The 17,272-nt window shown below is 40.9% G+C and overlaps 1 protein-coding gene across 3 annotated transcripts in view; it reads left to right on the forward strand.

Annotated features, from left to right (window-relative positions):
• Positions 1-10,832: 10,832 nt before the first annotated feature.
• DCP1B (decapping mRNA 1B) overlaps positions 10,833-17,272 on the forward strand; it is a 53,602-nt gene continuing 47,162 nt past the window's right edge. For 2 of the 3 annotated variants that reach the window (XM_054988004.1, XM_054988007.1), the window contains exons 1-2: positions 10,833-10,985; positions 16,109-16,149. In XM_054988004.1, coding sequence (XP_054843979.1) covers positions 10,833-10,985; positions 16,109-16,149 — 194 coding nt within the window. The remainder of the gene's footprint in view (positions 10,986-16,108; positions 16,150-17,272) is intronic. The other variant, XM_054988009.1, reaches the window with a different exon arrangement.

Below are 17,272 nucleotides of genomic sequence, written 5' to 3' on the forward strand. Positions count from 1 at the left end.
AATAAGCCAGTGGTGGAAGCCTAAGAACACATTCCTGGGAGTAAGCTCCATTGAATAAACTGAGTAGGATTCAGGGTACACCTGACTCCAAGACATATATGTCCTTCCTAAACTCTGGCAAGATTACTTTTTCCATCTAAAAGCAGAAATCCAAGCATGAGAGTTTGGAAACTTGCATATGCAGTTTGCCAGGCTGTACTTTAGGAATGCTTGGGGGTGGGGAGCAACTACTAAAGGTAGTAACAGTTGCTGTAGGTTTTGAGTTTGTTTATATGCTATGGCCAAGTAGCATATATTACTGCCAAGTGGCATTGTGGGAAAAGGGAAGGAAGAAGCAGACTCCGTTACTGAAGTGACTTTAACTCCGAAGATGTTGAAGTTTGTGTTTGGTGTGTTTTCAAGAAATAAAAGTTGATGTTTAGTACATTTCCTGCCTTTCCCCCTGATTGGAGGAGTCTAAAGGCTACAAGTGACAAATAACACAGGTTGGACACTTTTCAGCTTCCCTCAAGTTTTGATGGGAAATGCAGGCATCCTGGTCTTGCAGCGTGGCTCTCCGACTGCTGTCCAATGGACTTTTCAACTGTCACTTGTCCAACATTCCGCCAAGCTGCCTACATTCCCCATCAAAACTTGAGGGAAGCTGACAAGTGTCCAACCTGGATCATTCATCACTTGTAGTTTGGCCCTAGTACTGGCAGGCAGCTGGCTGGTAAGAGAGGAAATACTGCCGCCCAGGTGGCCTGATCATAAACAGTCTCCCCAAGATGTCGTATGTGATACACTTCATCTATGGTGATACCTAAAAATGATACTTGTTCATCCCACAACTACATGCGATCTCATAGAGGCACAGAAATGGCTATAAAATATATCTGAATGCATTTGCTGATTATTTCCCCCTCCTTTTCTCCAAAACCTTGGTGCTCAAAGCAAATTACACACTATTATTATAGTTCTTTTTTCTCAGTTCACTTAGGTATGCCTACCTTTTTGATTTTCAGCAAGTGCTTCAAGATTGTATTGTCGAAGGCTTTCACGGCCGGAGAACGATGGTTGTTGGGGGTTTTCCGGGCTGTCTTGCCGTGGTCTTGGCATTGTAGTTCCTGACGTTTCGCCAGCAGCTGTGGCTGGCATCTTCAGAGGTGTAGCACCAAAAGACAGGGATCTCTCAGTGTCTACTGAGAGATCCCTGTCTTTTGGTGCTACACCTCTGAAGATGCCAGCCACAGCTGCTGGCGAAACGTCAGGAACTACAATGCCAAGACCACGGCAAGACAGCCCGGAAAACCCCCAACAACCATGCTTCAAGATTGAATTATTTAAGACAGCATTTGAAGATATTTAAGTTGAAGGGCCAGAAGACTGTGGTTATTAAAAATTTTTTTCATGGTTTTGTATTGTTGCTTTTTTTGCATTGTGGTTTTAATTGCGATTGTACACAACCTTGAGTCCTTTTCCTTGAGGAAAGGCAGTATTTAGAAGTACTTAAATAAATAAATAAATAAATAAATAAATAAATAAATAAATAAATAAATAAATAAATAAACAAACACAGATTGCCACCAAGCAGGGCTTTTTTTCAGCGGGAACGCAGTGGAATGGAGTTCCAGCACCTATTAAAAATGGTCACATGGCCGGTGGCCCCACTCCCTGATCTCCAGACAGAGGGGAGTTTAGATTGCCCTCTGTGCTGCTTGGTGGCGTGCCACTTGGCGGTGCAGAGGGCAATCTAAACTTCCCTCATCTGGAGATCAGGGGGCAGGGGCACCAGCCATGTGACCATTTTCACTGAGGGCGATTTAAACTTTAAAAAACTCCCCCCTTGTTCCAGCTGACACAAGTGATATCATTGTGTGGTCCTGAGTTCCACCACCTCTTTTCCCAGAAAAAGCTCTGCCACCAAGTATGGTATAAGAGGGGGTACAGATAAGAAGTCACACACACTTAAATGTATTAATAAGGCATTAGGATGAGATTTTTTAAAAAAATTAGATGTGTTTTATTTTACTCAGCTTTTGGCTGAGCGTTCCAGATATGTGTGTTCTGTATTTCTTAGTCTAGACACTTTAGAATATTTACTTAGTTATTAATTTAAATTTAAGAATAGATGCAATTAAGAAAGGGGAAAGTTTGTTAAAAGGCCTCTGTCTAACATTCTGCAACAGGAAGCAAGTCCACAAGCATTCCTACTCTTGTACCAATGACCTAATAATGGACTTCCACTGAATCACAAGTGTCAAAACCAGACAACAGACCCTATTGATTTCAGTAGGAGATTTATATCCTAATCTGATAAATGTTCATTTAATTCATTTATTACAAATATTTACCCAAGTAGTCTTTAAATAAAGCTTCCAGAATGGCGAACATAAAATAAAAATCATGATAAATAACCAACAAAATGTTATAACATATATTAGACTGCAAAACTTACACTTGCCTGCAGCAAAATCAATGCCAGTAACATATTAAAATCAATAACAAAGAAGAAAGGAAAAAAATAAATCAGCAAAATCAACAAAAGACCTGCGTAAAACTGGTCTTCACATGGGCCCTAAAACTAAAAAGACAAAATAGCAGAGGAGTGGGCATTCAAAAGTCAAGGTGCCACCACAGAAAATACCCTGTCCTTGTTTACATGGAAACAATTCCTACTCTGTTCAATTCAGTTTACTCCCAGGAAAAACTGCATAGGACTGCAGTCTTAATCTTCTCTCCCTGAAATCAACAGAATGTCAAAGAAACTTGGCTAGATTGCAGGATATGATCTGCAAAACTGAAAAAAAAATGTTTAGTTATGATGCCATAGGCATCTACAAGCTTTTCAAAAAGTGTGAAAAAGAAGTGGTGCTCAAGGGTGGGGGGTGTTCGTGAAAAGTAGCTGAGATCAAGCTGCTGTACAGGAATTAATTGCTGAAAGAAGCCCCATGCCTTAACTGTGAACAGGAAACAGTTGTGCCATGGAAATGAAAAAGTACTATAAGGCCTTTTCCACACATCCTTAAAGGGACGGCCCACTTACCAAACACTGGCGGCTTTCCCCCTTGTCTCCGGATGTCTCCATTTTCAAAAGGTTGCATGCTGTTTGGCTTCTGTTTTTTCGGTGCCTTTTCTGGGAGTGCACTTTCCCATGATCTCAAAAAGGCACCAAAAAATGGGAGCCAAACAGCCTGCAACCATTTTGAAAATGGAGATGTCTGGAGTCAAGGGGGAAAGCCGCCAGTGTTCTGTTGGTGGGCCGTCCCTTTAAGTACATGTGGAAAGGGCCTATGTTCTGAGGTACTTTACTGTACAGTTTTATGTCAACTTTTTGAAAGGGGATGGCCGTAGATAAGAGGGTTAGTGTGAAAGGGGCACAGTTAAAAGAAGAAAGACAGGACTTTGACTTTCTTTTTCTACTTGCATAACTTCACAGTTCCTTCCACCCTCCCCAAATACTTTGCCTGCTGTACTGCCTAAGGAAACACCATAAGATAATCTCTGGCATCATCCCAGGGCTGTCTCAGAGCTCCTATGAGACAGGATCCCCTGAATGGTGCCATTAAAAAGCAGCACATCATTGTCAGGGTTTTTTTTAGGATGTGTGTCAGGGGGGAAGGGGTCTTGGAACTTCTTCCTCAGGCACCAAATTGCTGCGCTATTGCTGTTCCCAACCACCTCTTAGGCATAACTGGGAACAGCATGGTAGGTGTGATCTCCACAGGCTCCTGTTCTTTCCTGACCCCAGACGGGACAGAAGGCAGATGCCAGTTTAACAGTCTGAGTGGCCTTTGGAGTGTGGCTGTTCAGAGCAGTAAAATTAACAGTGCGCCAAGTGTGAGGTTTTGGCTGCAAGTACTGCAGTAACCTCAGCCGCATTAGGAACTCCAAAATGCCTCTCGAGCTGGCCTCCGTACAATACTTGAATTAGCTACCATTGATACTGGCCATGTAACACCTGCCAATTCTCTCTAAGTCGCTCTTTAGCTATTCTTTTTTTTCTTTACCAAATGGAGTTCTACACCCACAAACTGGACCGTATCACATGGTTGAGAAATATTTCCAGCCTGCTTGTGTCTCTTTCACTTCCATTTACTCCTTTCCCTATTCAACATTTTAGGACACCCCCCCCCCCCCGCAAAAAAATTCGGTTCTGTGAGGCATGTAAGTAAAAAAGAAAGAACTCATTTTCATTTGATTCATAACAAAGACAGCATTTCCTTAGTTTCTTGGAAGTTCAAAGCCTTTGCAGGTTTGTTTTGCTAATGAAACTTCATTTGGGGATATATGATTACCTCTGACACTTTACAGTCACTGTTAAATGATCAATCCTTTTGGTCTTTGCTCTCCTCTGAACATTTATGCATTTATAAAACATGGGAGGAAGCTTTGTTGGGCACAACTACAGCAAGCATACTTAACTATTCCTTGCAATTCAACATGATACATCACAAACTTCTCACACTGTGTCTGGTACATTAACTATGCTATTTCTGGTGTACTATATTAACAGTGCAATCCGTACTCAGAAGTAAGTCCCACTGTGTTCAATAGGGCCTACTCCCAGGTAAATGTGCACAGGATTGCAGCCTAAATGTTCTTCTTAGACAGCTTTGAATTGCTCTTCTACCAGAAGCATTTCCATGGCAACCAAGTTCATCATGCTTCTGTGACAGGGTATTGTGGGATTTGGTATATTAACGTATCCATTTTTAAAACTGAAAGCCAACAAAACAAACCATCTATTGATTTGAGTTAGGGAAGCTTCTTGCGTTCTGAAAGCACTTCCACGGGAAGCAGCTAACATGGAGGATGCAGACATGCATCTTTTTCAGGTAGGGCTGGTCAGTTAGATATTGTATTTCACATATATTCTCTGCAAAACTCCAGAGATTTCCTTTGCTCACGTCTCATCTGCTGCCAATTACAAGGAGGCACGTCTGCAGCCAATTTCTTCTTGCTTTACAGCACAAATAGGAAAAAAATGAAACATTAGAAGGAGCTCTTAAGTCACACAGACATGATTTCCCATACAATACTTAATTGTGTTTGTTCATAACAGCAACCCTGTATACAAGACGAATATCACTCCAATTTATTAATGTTGGAAGTATTGCTGCAGAGCCAGTCAGCAGATGTGTGTTCATCATTACTTATTGGCTGTGTCATCAACAGATAACCTATGTATGTGTACATAAATGAGCTATTTCATATGGATCACTACAGACCGAACTTCTTTTCATCACCTGACCTGAGATGAGCTTGCACATTACTTAAAATATAGCATTCACGCACTCGTCTGACCGTTTTCAAGGGACAAGAGGGGAAACCACAGGAGAATCAGCTTCCCAGACTGCACAGCAGGAGCACAATATGAATGCAGAGTTGGTAGATTCTAGGCTAACACGCTGGCTCTTACTTTAGCGCTTTAGCCCTAAACTGATAATACTTGAAAATTGCCCTGCAAAAACAGGAACAGTTTTTTCCAAGATTTCTGTGTACTAGCATCAGTTTCTTGATTACGTGGACCATACAACCAGTGTGAATTCCTACCTCAGATGGAGACTGCAAAGAACCAAATGCCCACTTAGGATGTGGTCCATCAAAGAGATATGAAGGGCCAAATCTCACTCCATGCCCTGTTTCCCCCACCTCTAGCTGGATAAACATGTGCTGCCAGCCACGGGTACAAGGTTACAGTTTTTCTCTGAACCCAACTGTGAAAAAGTTGGCCACAGCTAAAAGGCCCCATTTATCTACTTAACAGAACGGCTTAGGCCAACAGATAGCTCTCCAAGGATTATATCAGTGATGCAGAAAGACTGCAACGGTGGACTCTGAATGTTTGCATTCTGTTTTTTCCACTGAACCTTCTGCTACACCATACCCATAATGCTATTACAGAGGCATAAATAGATGCTGATGAGACCTGCCCAAACTGTTTGCCCAACCGGTTGCCGTCAAGACACCTGAAGCTCTCTGCATTTCCAGCCAATGTAATTTTTTGCAAGATTAAATTGCAGCGATAATGAAACTTAACAGGGATGGTAGAGTGCCAGGGGCAGGCAGAAGAAAGATGAGAAGCTGAATGCATTTTAGGGGGAAGTTTCTCCTTAGGAAATCCTTGTGGCTTGCTGTAGCCATCAGGCTGGGTAATGTGCCTATAAATTCTATCTGACAGCAAACATATCACAGCAACAGCCTCCCTTGAAAACGACAAAAAAAATCAGCCTGCAGAGGAGTGACTGCCAAACACTCCAGTGGCACTCAAAGCACACCAGCGAAAACAAATTCACACAAACAGATTAAACCAGAACTTTGCTGTCTGCTGCCCATTGAAATTTGCAGGCTGTTAAGATCCTTAGTTCTTTAGCCAAAACAAATATATTTTTGTAAGTATTCAGTCTTCTCATTGATTGCTCTCTGAGGTCTACTTTTCTGACACAAATGTACCTAGAGAGGGTGGGGTGGGGGGAATCTGTAAACCCATATATGAAAATTATAAATATTTCTTTTGCATCATTAACTGTTTTAGACAGTTCCAGATATGTGTACTCATGGCAGTAATGGTGTAGACGCTGTCATTTTCTCTTGTTTTAATTGAGGGGAATGTCATCTTTGGCAGTACCCTGAAATGCTAGCTGGGATTAGATTTGAGGACAGAGGTACGTATTGTGTAAAATGAGTTGGTCAGCTGAGGAGATAGTTCTTAATGCGGGATGTTGATCCCATTTTTGATCGCTTCTCCCCATATAATATGCTTAATGGATGTAGTAAACTTCAGCTGCAATAATCTACTTGTTTACTAATGCAGGGAATTTTTTACATGGGGAGCATACAAAATATGACTTCCTGAATTCTAAAGTTCAGAAATGTATCACTTTAATCTTAACACCTCAGTTTGTATAGTACAGAGAATAGTGCAAGAACAATTTCATGCACATGTACAACAGCAAATGTATGTTTGCCATTGTGTGCACATGTGATAATATGCCTCAACAGATCATAGTGCCTGGTGCATGTAATTGTTTCAAAAATGTGTTGGATGCATGTGTAAATTATACTTTTAAGTATACACATAAAATATTTATGTATACAAGTATAAAATCTCAAGGCATTCAGCCTTGATCACAGTTTGCAGTAAGAAAAAGGGCAGAGCAAATCACTTAATTTGGATAGATTACTGTTATTAGTTTATTGGGAGGGAGATTTGCCAGCAATTTACTCTATCTTGTTCTGAAAGACTACAGGGTCGAGTACATCTTATCATACATGTCAGAAAGATGTATCCATAGTTGGAAGTGCAAATTTTTACATAATTCATTTTTAAAGGTAGATCCATTCCTTCTCAGTCTCTTCTCCCCTGTTCCTGAGTGAGGCGATAATTTGAAACAATCTCAATCTGTGAAAAAGACAACCTGTGGTTTTCAATGTGCCCCTTATCAGTATTCATGGCAATACGCTGCTATGAATCACTGTTGCAATACTCAGCAAGATGTAACCAAGTGTCCATTGTCAACTTGAAAAGGAAGTCAGGCTAAAAAAAAAGATGGTATTTTTAGCAAGACGGTCAATTGATTAAAGATTGTTTTACCGGGTTTGGTGTATTGCTTTGATTGACTAATGATTAGGTTAAAGGAGCTCTAGGATGTGAGCTCTTTATCATTGTTGTAGCAACAGGAACCTTTCTAAATCAAAGATTCAAATGGTTTCTCACTAAACACTTGCTACTCTGGCAAATAAGTTCTTAGGATGGAAGAATTTGTCCTTTGCTGTGGCCACATAATATTGCAAAATGGAACAGAATAAAAGACAAACAATTTGACTGATAAACTTTTTGCTCTCATGGATCCCAGAAAATCAAGGGAACATGAAAGGATTAGAGGCTATTTTGAAAAGTTTGAATTGTTCAAAGATGGCATCACATGCAAGCCAATTTTTGTAAATGGTTGCTTCACTGGCTTCAAGGATAATTAATCAACCCAACAACTGGCACGTAGCCCACAGAATCAAGCCAAGTTGTGCTGAATTGTAGGAGAGAAGAGGATAATAGTCTATTTTGTCCAAACATCAACACTCACACAAAAATGGGCTGGGGAAAGGAAGCAAGCTTGCTCTTTCTTTACCCAATGACCATACCTCCTTTGAAAGGTTCCCTCCACATTTTGAAAATTGTGGTTCTATGACCCTGGTAACTTTTCTGAAAGGCCATTTTGGCAATAGGGGTGACAGTCCAAAAGGAGTCTGTCAAATCCCATTACCAAAGAAGCTGCTTATCTACTCTCCAACTTTGCCCTTGAGGGGGACAGTTTAGAGGGGACAAATAAGGGACTAGATTTGGCTCAGAGGCAACTAGTTGCTAATTCTTAATTTAGGATGTCTCAAAACCATTGTCATTTTAATACTGTTACATGCTCCCCATTTCTCAAATTGATAAGAGTGGTTCTACAGCTTACCTGAATTGCTTCCCTTTAGAGGACAGCACAATGATATTGTAGTATAGCTACATAAACTATGTTCATGTGGATGTACTTTTCATTCTAAAACTCTGAGCATGAGAGGGCTGTGTCCCTTGTGATCAGTGATACTGTGAAGTTTGACAATAGCAAAAGTACGATAGAAAAGCCACAGTCCAAATAATCATGCAGCAAGTACTCTGCACTTGAGAACTGGCAAACTGCTTTTTGAGATGGGAGAGACATTTTAAAAATTATTTTTGATATATCAAAAATTTCACTGGGCATGCACAAATGCTTACTTAAAACAGTTGTTTGGATCACAGCCAGCATGTATTCTGCAGAACTACAGGAGTGTTTCTGTACTTCTGAAAACAGTATTTTACAGTGTCTCCCTAAACAGAGTTAACCTTTCTAAGTCCATTGTAGTCAGTAGGCACAGAAAGGGGTAACTAAGCTTTTGATGGAACTGCTATATGTTTAAGGCTTACTAAAAATTATGGTGCAACAGAGTTATGCCTTCTAAACCCATTGATTTCAACTGACTTATAAAGAAGTAGCTCAGCTTAGGATAGCACTGTTATTTGCACAGCAGTTGATCCGTGTTTACAGAAGCGACTCATCCAAAGTTATCTTTCCTCTGTCCTTTCAAGAGTTTGACAACCCTTTCTCTGAGCAGTCCTAGGCACAGAATTTGCTTGGATCCCCGATGGATTTGCCATAGGTGGCTAGAGGGTTGTGTTTGGCTTGGTAGATTCAAGCTGTTCAGTCCTGCTAATTATCACTATAATCGCTATAGTGTTTTTTGTAACTCACAATTTTTGGCCCTAGCATAGCCAAACTTCATATAACAAATATAAATTACAAGAGTCTTATGGCAGTTTATGGTGCATGTCATTAATCTGTCAGCAAACAACTTTGGCTAATAAAGTACACAAAAGCAAGAACATTCCACTAGAGGGCACTGTTACACATACACATGCAAATAATTTAATATATGTATTCTCTCTTAATCCACTCCCCTCCCCAAAATCTGGAAGAATAGCTGCTCTATAACTGCAGTACAGCAGCTTGACCATAACATTATCCATAAACTATTTAATTCAAGTGACAGAGAGGAAAAGGAAGCGCCTTCAGTTTGAAATGTGATCACAAGCTGCATTAGGGAATCAATCCACTTTAAACCTGTCACATGCCAAGATGTGGGTTGAAAGGCAGTCCTTACTGAAACAAGCCACATGATTGATAAGTCAGTCATTTGGTTGCTTTTCTGGCTATGCAGTTCACAATTCAGCACACAATGAGTTGAGCAAAGGAACCAAATGGCCACTTTTTCTATTCTAAGGCTACCAAAGCTTGCTATTTCCAATTAAGATCTACAAACATTTCCTGATATTTTAGGATTTGTATTACTTTTGACTAATTGTGGGTACACAAAGGGTGAAATCTTAGGTTTCTTATTAAAATGGGGAAATTATAATAGCATTGGAAACAATAATTGGGTTTGGGCAGGCAACCTAGATTGGAAAATTTCTAACAATTATGGTAGCAAAAGTAGCATAGAAGATAGTGAAATCATGACACTGCAAGTGCTGATAAGGAGAAATGATTAGATGTTTGAATTCACATAACACAAAAAAAATCACCTTAAAATGCTTTCCATTGTTTCATTTTCCATAGTAAAATGTATGCTCCAACAGTACCTATTTACAAGGGAGATCTCTGTTTTCTGTTTTTTACCCCTGATATATTTGGTTCTATTTTGCTCTTATTTTGCCTTTTAGAGATGCTTTGCTTATGTGAGTTTGAATTGCCAGTGGAGTTTTAACTCCTTCCCAAGATCTTTGAACACAGCTATTTTCTCCAGGGGGGCTGATCGCTGTAGCCCGGAGATCAGTTGTAATTCCAGGAGATAGCCAGCCACCACTTGGAGGTTAGCAGCCCACGAATAAAAAAGATGCAACCTTGACTTCTTCCTCTGCATTGCTAAATTTTAATGTTGCTAGCAAACTCTGCAATACAGAAACAGTTTCAGGTATTTTCAGACGCGTTCTTGATTTTATTTTGTGCAGTAAAGAAAGCCTGTGTTGTGGGCTGGTTTGGGTGGGTGTCTTGTTCTGAGCATGTCACATATTCCTGTTCTTTACATGGCCTCCACTTATTTTTAACGCAGCACAAGCTAGGAAGTAGAGACTAGGCCATTGCTCTGCGAGCTGGACCTGTTACCCATGGCAACCGCCCCTCGCTCTCTGGACTCGGTTATCGATAACGACGGCTGGCTCTCGCCCGCTTTTCAGCTCCGAGGCGACGAAAGGAGGAAGGCGCGCCCAATCGTTCCCTCTGCTGTAGATTTGCCATGCCTGCCCCCGTCTCTAGTGTTTTCTCCGAGGCAAGATGGCGGCGGCGGTGGCTGGGGCCGCCCCACTGGGCAAGGGGCTGGACATCAGCCTGGCGGCTCTGCAGCGACACGACCCCTATATCAGCAGTATCCTGGACGTGGCCAGCCAGGTGGCGCTCTACACGTTTGGGCACCGAGCCAACGAGTGGGTGCGTGATCGCGTGTCATCCCGGGGTGGTGTGGGGGGGATGTTGTTTAAATGGGAGAGGGTGAAATTAGGTAGCTGTCTCTTTAAATCACCAACGTCATTCCCTTGCCGTAAGTTCTGTAGAGCAGGGGAATGTTGGGGGAAAAAATCGTCCTTCAAGTGTCCATGTAATGGGGAAACCCGGTAGGAGACTTTTTGGAGTGCATTTTAATTGGGTCTGCATCTTTGCTTAACTGGAGATGCACTGGAGCCCTGGCAGATGGGGTGTGTGTGTGTCACTGTGACCCACTACTTCCGCCAAGCCTTGTTTAAAAACTTGAACTATCTGGAAAGAAGGAAGTTTCATGTTGTCCAAAAGCTCACGAAATAAAAGTCCAGTTCAGACAACACATCGGTATACATTGAGGTTGAGATCAGTCCTATGACTTCCATGTGTTCATTTACTGTGAACGTGCATTCAATCCATATACAGTGGACATACGATTTTTCTTTGTTTGAGTGTTGAGTAATTCTTATGATACATTCAACTTATGATACATTCAACTTGTGTATGGCTAAATACACAATTTATACCCCACATTTTTCCAGGTACATATTTCCAAGCTCATGTTGGGGCCTGGAGTTCTGGAATTACAGCTGATTTCCACACTACAGAGATCAGATTCCCTGGAAGAAATGCAGGATTTGAGTCCAGTGGCACCTTAGAGGCCAACAAGATTTTCAGAGTGTAAGCTTTTTAGAGTCAGAGCTTCCTTTTTTAGACAGAAAGAAATGGCAATTTAAGAGGGTAGACTGTCTGGTATACATCCCACCAAGCTCTCTGCCCTCCCCAGGCAACACCCCCAAATTTCCAGGATTTTCCCAACAGGAGTTGGCAACCATAACTGTTTCCTCATTTTATTTTTCATAGTCAACAACGTGCATTCTTTCTTTCTTACACACCAGTGTACTCATGTGCATATAAGGTGAATGTGTGTTCACTGTGTAGTGTGTATATGGAGCTTGTGTATATTGCTTATACATGCACAGACTGTACATGCACAGGCTCTTATGTTATCCCTATTCCCATCCCCCCCCAACCCCTTCAAAGTGTTTGCTGTACAAAGAAATGATAGAATAGGATTAGATTATTTTTGTACTACCTTTTTCTTCTTTGTTACTCCTTCTCTGTACATAATTTTTAGGCAGACATATTGTAACTATGGATATAATTGTACTCTGATCATTCTGGTTGATTAAAGTGGCTGTCTTCAAATTTAAACTGGTTTTAGTCTAAAACATTCAAAATCGTGTGTGTGTGTGTGTTGTAAGTTGCAGGAAGATTGAAATGCAGTTATAAATCAGCCTTCGTGGATGACTATCAGTTGATTCAGAAACTGGATATAAGCACATTTAAAACTGCCTTTCTGTTTTTCACATGGTGCAAACTGTGCATTTAGAACTGACTTTGTTTTTTTCACACGCTCATGTCAACAGTGGGAGAAGGGTTGGAAAACATGTTCTGACATTGACGTGTGAATTTGGTGTAAATAACCTGATCCACTGTAAGCAAGCTGTCTTTCCTCTAGATTTGCTAGTTAGATCTGACATGGCTTGGGTACAGTTCTGTATCTGTCTTCTTAGAGAGCTTCCATTCTCAGCATTTCCTCATTCAAAGAAATGACTGACAGCTATCACATCTAATCCAGAAGACTAGTTCTAAATTATAACACAACACATTACATTCTATACATATTAGTTTGTTTCACTTGGTCCCTAGATCCTACATGGGGCGGGACTTGGGGAGAGTGACATTTGGGGAGGAGAGCGATCTTAGCAGAGATGTGATGCCATAGAGTCTACCCTTCAAGACTGCTGTTTCCTCCAGGAGAACTGATCTTTGGAGATCAGTTGTCATTTTGAAAAAACTCCAGGCCCTACCTGGAAGTTGACAAGCCTAAAAGTTGTCCTCTAATTCTGTACATTCAAGGGTTTCCCCTACTTTGCCGCCATCTTTCTCAAACCTAATATGATCTTTTGGAAGCAATCACAGTCCAAACACATTTGCATACCATCTAGACAAGAAAGTGTGCATTTTTAAAGTCCTGTTCACATCAGCACTTTTTACTTGCCTTGGCCCCCTACGGCTCCCATACACACAGCCTGCACCACCAGAGGACTTCTTTTCTGGCTTTAAAAAAAGTTGTAATTGTTGTATAACTATTACTGCTTTAAAAATAACAGAACAAAGCCCTCCAGTGGCATGGGGGGAAATAGCAGAAACCTTGGGCTGAGGCCAGGAGGGTGTGCCAAAAACCTCCATGTAAATATTCGGTTATTGTTACATTCAGAATTGTTACCATTTTGATGCCGTCTAAATCCAACAGCTAATAATTGCCGTCATTCTAGTAAGCTTTGTGCTATGTATCTTACTTTTCATTATTGCATAACCAACATACACAGAGCTGGCTGTTTAGCTCAGTACTGTGTGCTCTGATTGTCAGTGAATTTCAGGGGCCTTAGGGACAGAAATTTCTAATATCAGTTACCCAAAGCCTTTTAAGAGGTGATGCCATGGACTGTATGTTGATCCTCCAGCATGCAAAACATGCTCTACCACTGTTTATTTAAGAGGTTCTTTTCACTGCCTGGGCTAGTGGTATTTTTTGGCACCGGTCCCATTATTTTGCTGTCTCTGCAAATTCATCAGAGGCCAATATAGTACATCTCTGGCTCCGCCTTCCTGCTTTTCAGGGCCCAGATGTGCTTCATGTATCTGAGACATGTCATTTTGCAATACTTCGGGCACTGTCAATCAATAGCTCCACTTTAAATTGAAAATATGGGGCAGGTTCGAAACCCTCACTGTCCTGGAGTGCTATATCGATCAGTTGCTGTAGAGTGATGTCATTTGTTGTGGCAGGAATTTACACAAGCCACACATTTTTTTGACAGCTTTTCTGTATCGGCTGACATAGATAATGTCAAAGTCATCATCATTTTCTTTAACAGCATTGTTGAATATGCTGGTAGGGTAATGTGCCTGTTGCTCCTCAATCTTTTCTTCTGGCATGTGTGCAGTAGTTGGGGCAGGTCTACTCAGAAGTATGCTCCATTTTCTTCAGTGGGGCTTATTCTTGAGGAAAGTGTTCTTAGGATTGCAGCCATCTTTAAAAGCTGTAAAAGGAGTCTCTGAAGCCCTGAAGGAACATCTGCCAGTCTTCTCTTAGCTATAGCCACAGTTTAATATTTCCTAGAAAGACTTGTGCGGGCTTATGATGTGAGCTGCCAAGCTTGGCATGAAATTGCCCACAAAATTCACCATTCCTAATAACTTTCAGAGTCCCTGCTTACCTTTTGGTGGTGTCTGTATTTGACATAGATGCCAGCAGAATAAGGCTATCAATACATCATTTTCAGTTAGTCTTTCATCTAAAACATGTTGATTCTTGAATTCTAAATTTCCATTTTTGCTGTTTAGTTTTAGATCTGCTGCTCTGGCCCTTACCAGAGCAATTTAATCTGGTTATGTTCCTCTGCTATTTCGATCCATATACAAACATTGTCACTCTGTACTTAGGTACCTTCAGTAATACTCTGTCCCATAAATGATCTCAGCTGCTGGTTCTAACTCAAAAGGTATCCTGGATTTTTTTTGCACTCCCTACCTGATGCTGTTTTAGATTCTGCTCAACTCTAATTAAACTTTATTTTGATTACAAGATAGTGGTGTATTGTAAACTAACCTAAGCTTTTGCTGATTAAGACTGCCAGAACCGATTATCTGTGTTAAAATAAACTGTTCTTCTTAAACGAGTAGCTTCTTAATCAGTAGTTAGTACCTGGATGGTAAGAAAATACCGAAGAGCCAAATTGCATCTCCATGTTAAGAGGAAGTATACTTCTGGATACCAGATATTGGGGATAAAAACATGTGCAGACGATTGCTTGTGAGCTTCCCTGGGGTGTCTTACCGGCTGTTATCGGAAACAGAAGACTGCCACTGGACTAAATGAGCCTGTAGTTGGATCCAGCAAAGCAGTTATTACATTTGTTAGTATATCTTAATTTGAGCCCTTAAACTAGGCTGCTTTTAAATGGACTGATACTTGGAAGGAACCTCAAAAAGACTTACGTCACCTATGTCTTAAATGCTCACCTTAGGTGGTAAGTGATAAAAAATTATGTGGTCATAAAGGCTAGTGTGGGGGCATAGTAGCCTATCCTATTAGGTCAGCTGTTTTTATTTTTTAACTTGCTTTGCATCTATGTCTTAGTAGCATTCTGATACGCAAATATTAAGCACAATAAGTTTTTCTTGTAACTTTCTGAACCAATCATTAGGTGATAGGTTTATAAGCAATACCTGCCTTTTGAAAAATTCTTGTATGATTCCTAGCAATGTAGGTGTCTTAGATATAATTATTAATAAAGCTATGGAAAGCATTTTGTACTGAAATTCTGCTAGGCTGGTGCAAAAGGCGCAGCAGAAAGGCCTTTGTCCTTTCATCACAGCAGGAAGGCCTCTTCCTCTGTCTCCATTTATCTAATGTGTGGCAGTGCGAATATTTATGGGTAACTACAGTCAGCTATGGATAAGACTAGGGTTGCTATCTGTCGGAGGGGCGGGGGAGGCATCTTGACCTGCCGCGATTCTTTTAATAGAGGTTTGATCTACAGCTGTCAACAAGCAAAGCTTTTTAGGACATGAGGTTATATCTTATCACTGCTTATTTTCACTTATTGACAGACAGTGTGGTGTAGTGGTTAAAGTGTTGGACCTGGATCTGGGAGACCCAGGTTCAAATCCCCACACTGCCATGGAAACTTGCTGGATGATCTTGAGGCAGTCACACACGGTCTGCCTGACAGGGTGAGGTTTAAATGGAGGAGCGGAAAATGATGTAAGCCACTTCAGGTCCCCATTGAGGAGAAAGGCAGAGTATGAATGAAGTAAATAAATAAATATTGCAGATCAGACTTCTTTTTATGATATATACATGTCTTTAAAAATATGCATTCATCTTCCATAATGTGTGAAGTGGCTGTTTTATTCAGTTGTACATAAACTCTCCTTATTCAAGTACATGATTTTACTTTATCACTAAAATACTGATTCAATCTGCATTTTTAATTTGATTTTAGGAGAAGACTGATGTGGAAGGGACACTGTTTGTTTATACCAGGTGAGATCATGTTTTTAAGATTAGACCCTTACAGTCATGTCATTTCTATTGGGGACAGCGGGGACTGAAGCCAATGAGGCATCTTGTACTGAATTTGGACATCTCACAAAATGCAAAATCTCATCCAAATGTTAATTAGGTGTGGGCAGGGTTTTTTTTTCAGATGAAACACAGTGGAATGGAGTTCTGGCACCTCTTGAAAATGGTCACATGGCCGGTGGCCCCACCCCCTGATCTCCAGACAGAGGGGAGTTTAGACTGCCCTCTGTGCCGTGCGGCGCAGAGGGCAATCTAAACTACCCTCTGCCTGGAGATCAGGGAGCAGGGCCGCCGGCCATGTGACCATTTTCGCCGAGGGCGATTTAAACTTTAAAAAACTCCCCCCTTGTTCCAGCTGACCCAAAGTAATGTCATTGTGCAGTCCTGAGTTCTACCTCTGAGTTCCACCACCTTTTTCCCAGGAAAAATGCCCTGTGTGGGGGGGATTAAAGCATAGATCTGAAGAAAGGATGTTCAATCTGATGTTACTATGTTACGTAATAGAATATACACAAGAATGTTTTCCCCCTGAGTGACAGATTGTTGACTACCCCTACGCTGCACAATCCAGTCAGGCTTAAAAGAGTTAAAGCAGATTTAAAACAGCACAATCCAGTCAGGCAGTTTAAAACAGGTGGAAACAGTCTGTCAGCAAAGCAAAGGAATCTTGCAGCACCTTAAAGACTAATAAACTTATTCAAGCATAAGCTTTCACAAGCCAGTGCACATTCTGTCGGATGCATATACTTGTCAACAATGCCCTTCTGTGCCATATCTGGGACAAACAAGTTATTCTCTGTGCAGAAAAATAAATGGTCACAAATTTGCCATAAAATTGGTCACATCTCAATCTGCTAGACGTTGTTCTACTGATGTAACAATCTTGATCCGTCAACAAACAATCTTTAGAAGGTTCATTGAAAAATGGCAGGATTGGCCTGTGTCAATGAGGCATTAACCCTTGCTTAGCTGCTACAGGTATTAAGACATAACTAGGTGAACTTGTTATATCATAAGGTGAACATGTTGCCACAAATCACAGCTTTTATAAAAAGTGGCTTTGTTTGTCCTGTATATTATTGAA

Source organism: Eublepharis macularius, chromosome 9 (genome assembly GCF_028583425.1).
Source record: "Eublepharis macularius isolate TG4126 chromosome 9, MPM_Emac_v1.0, whole genome shotgun sequence".
Lineage (NCBI taxonomy): Eukaryota > Metazoa > Chordata > Lepidosauria > Squamata > Eublepharidae > Eublepharis > Eublepharis macularius.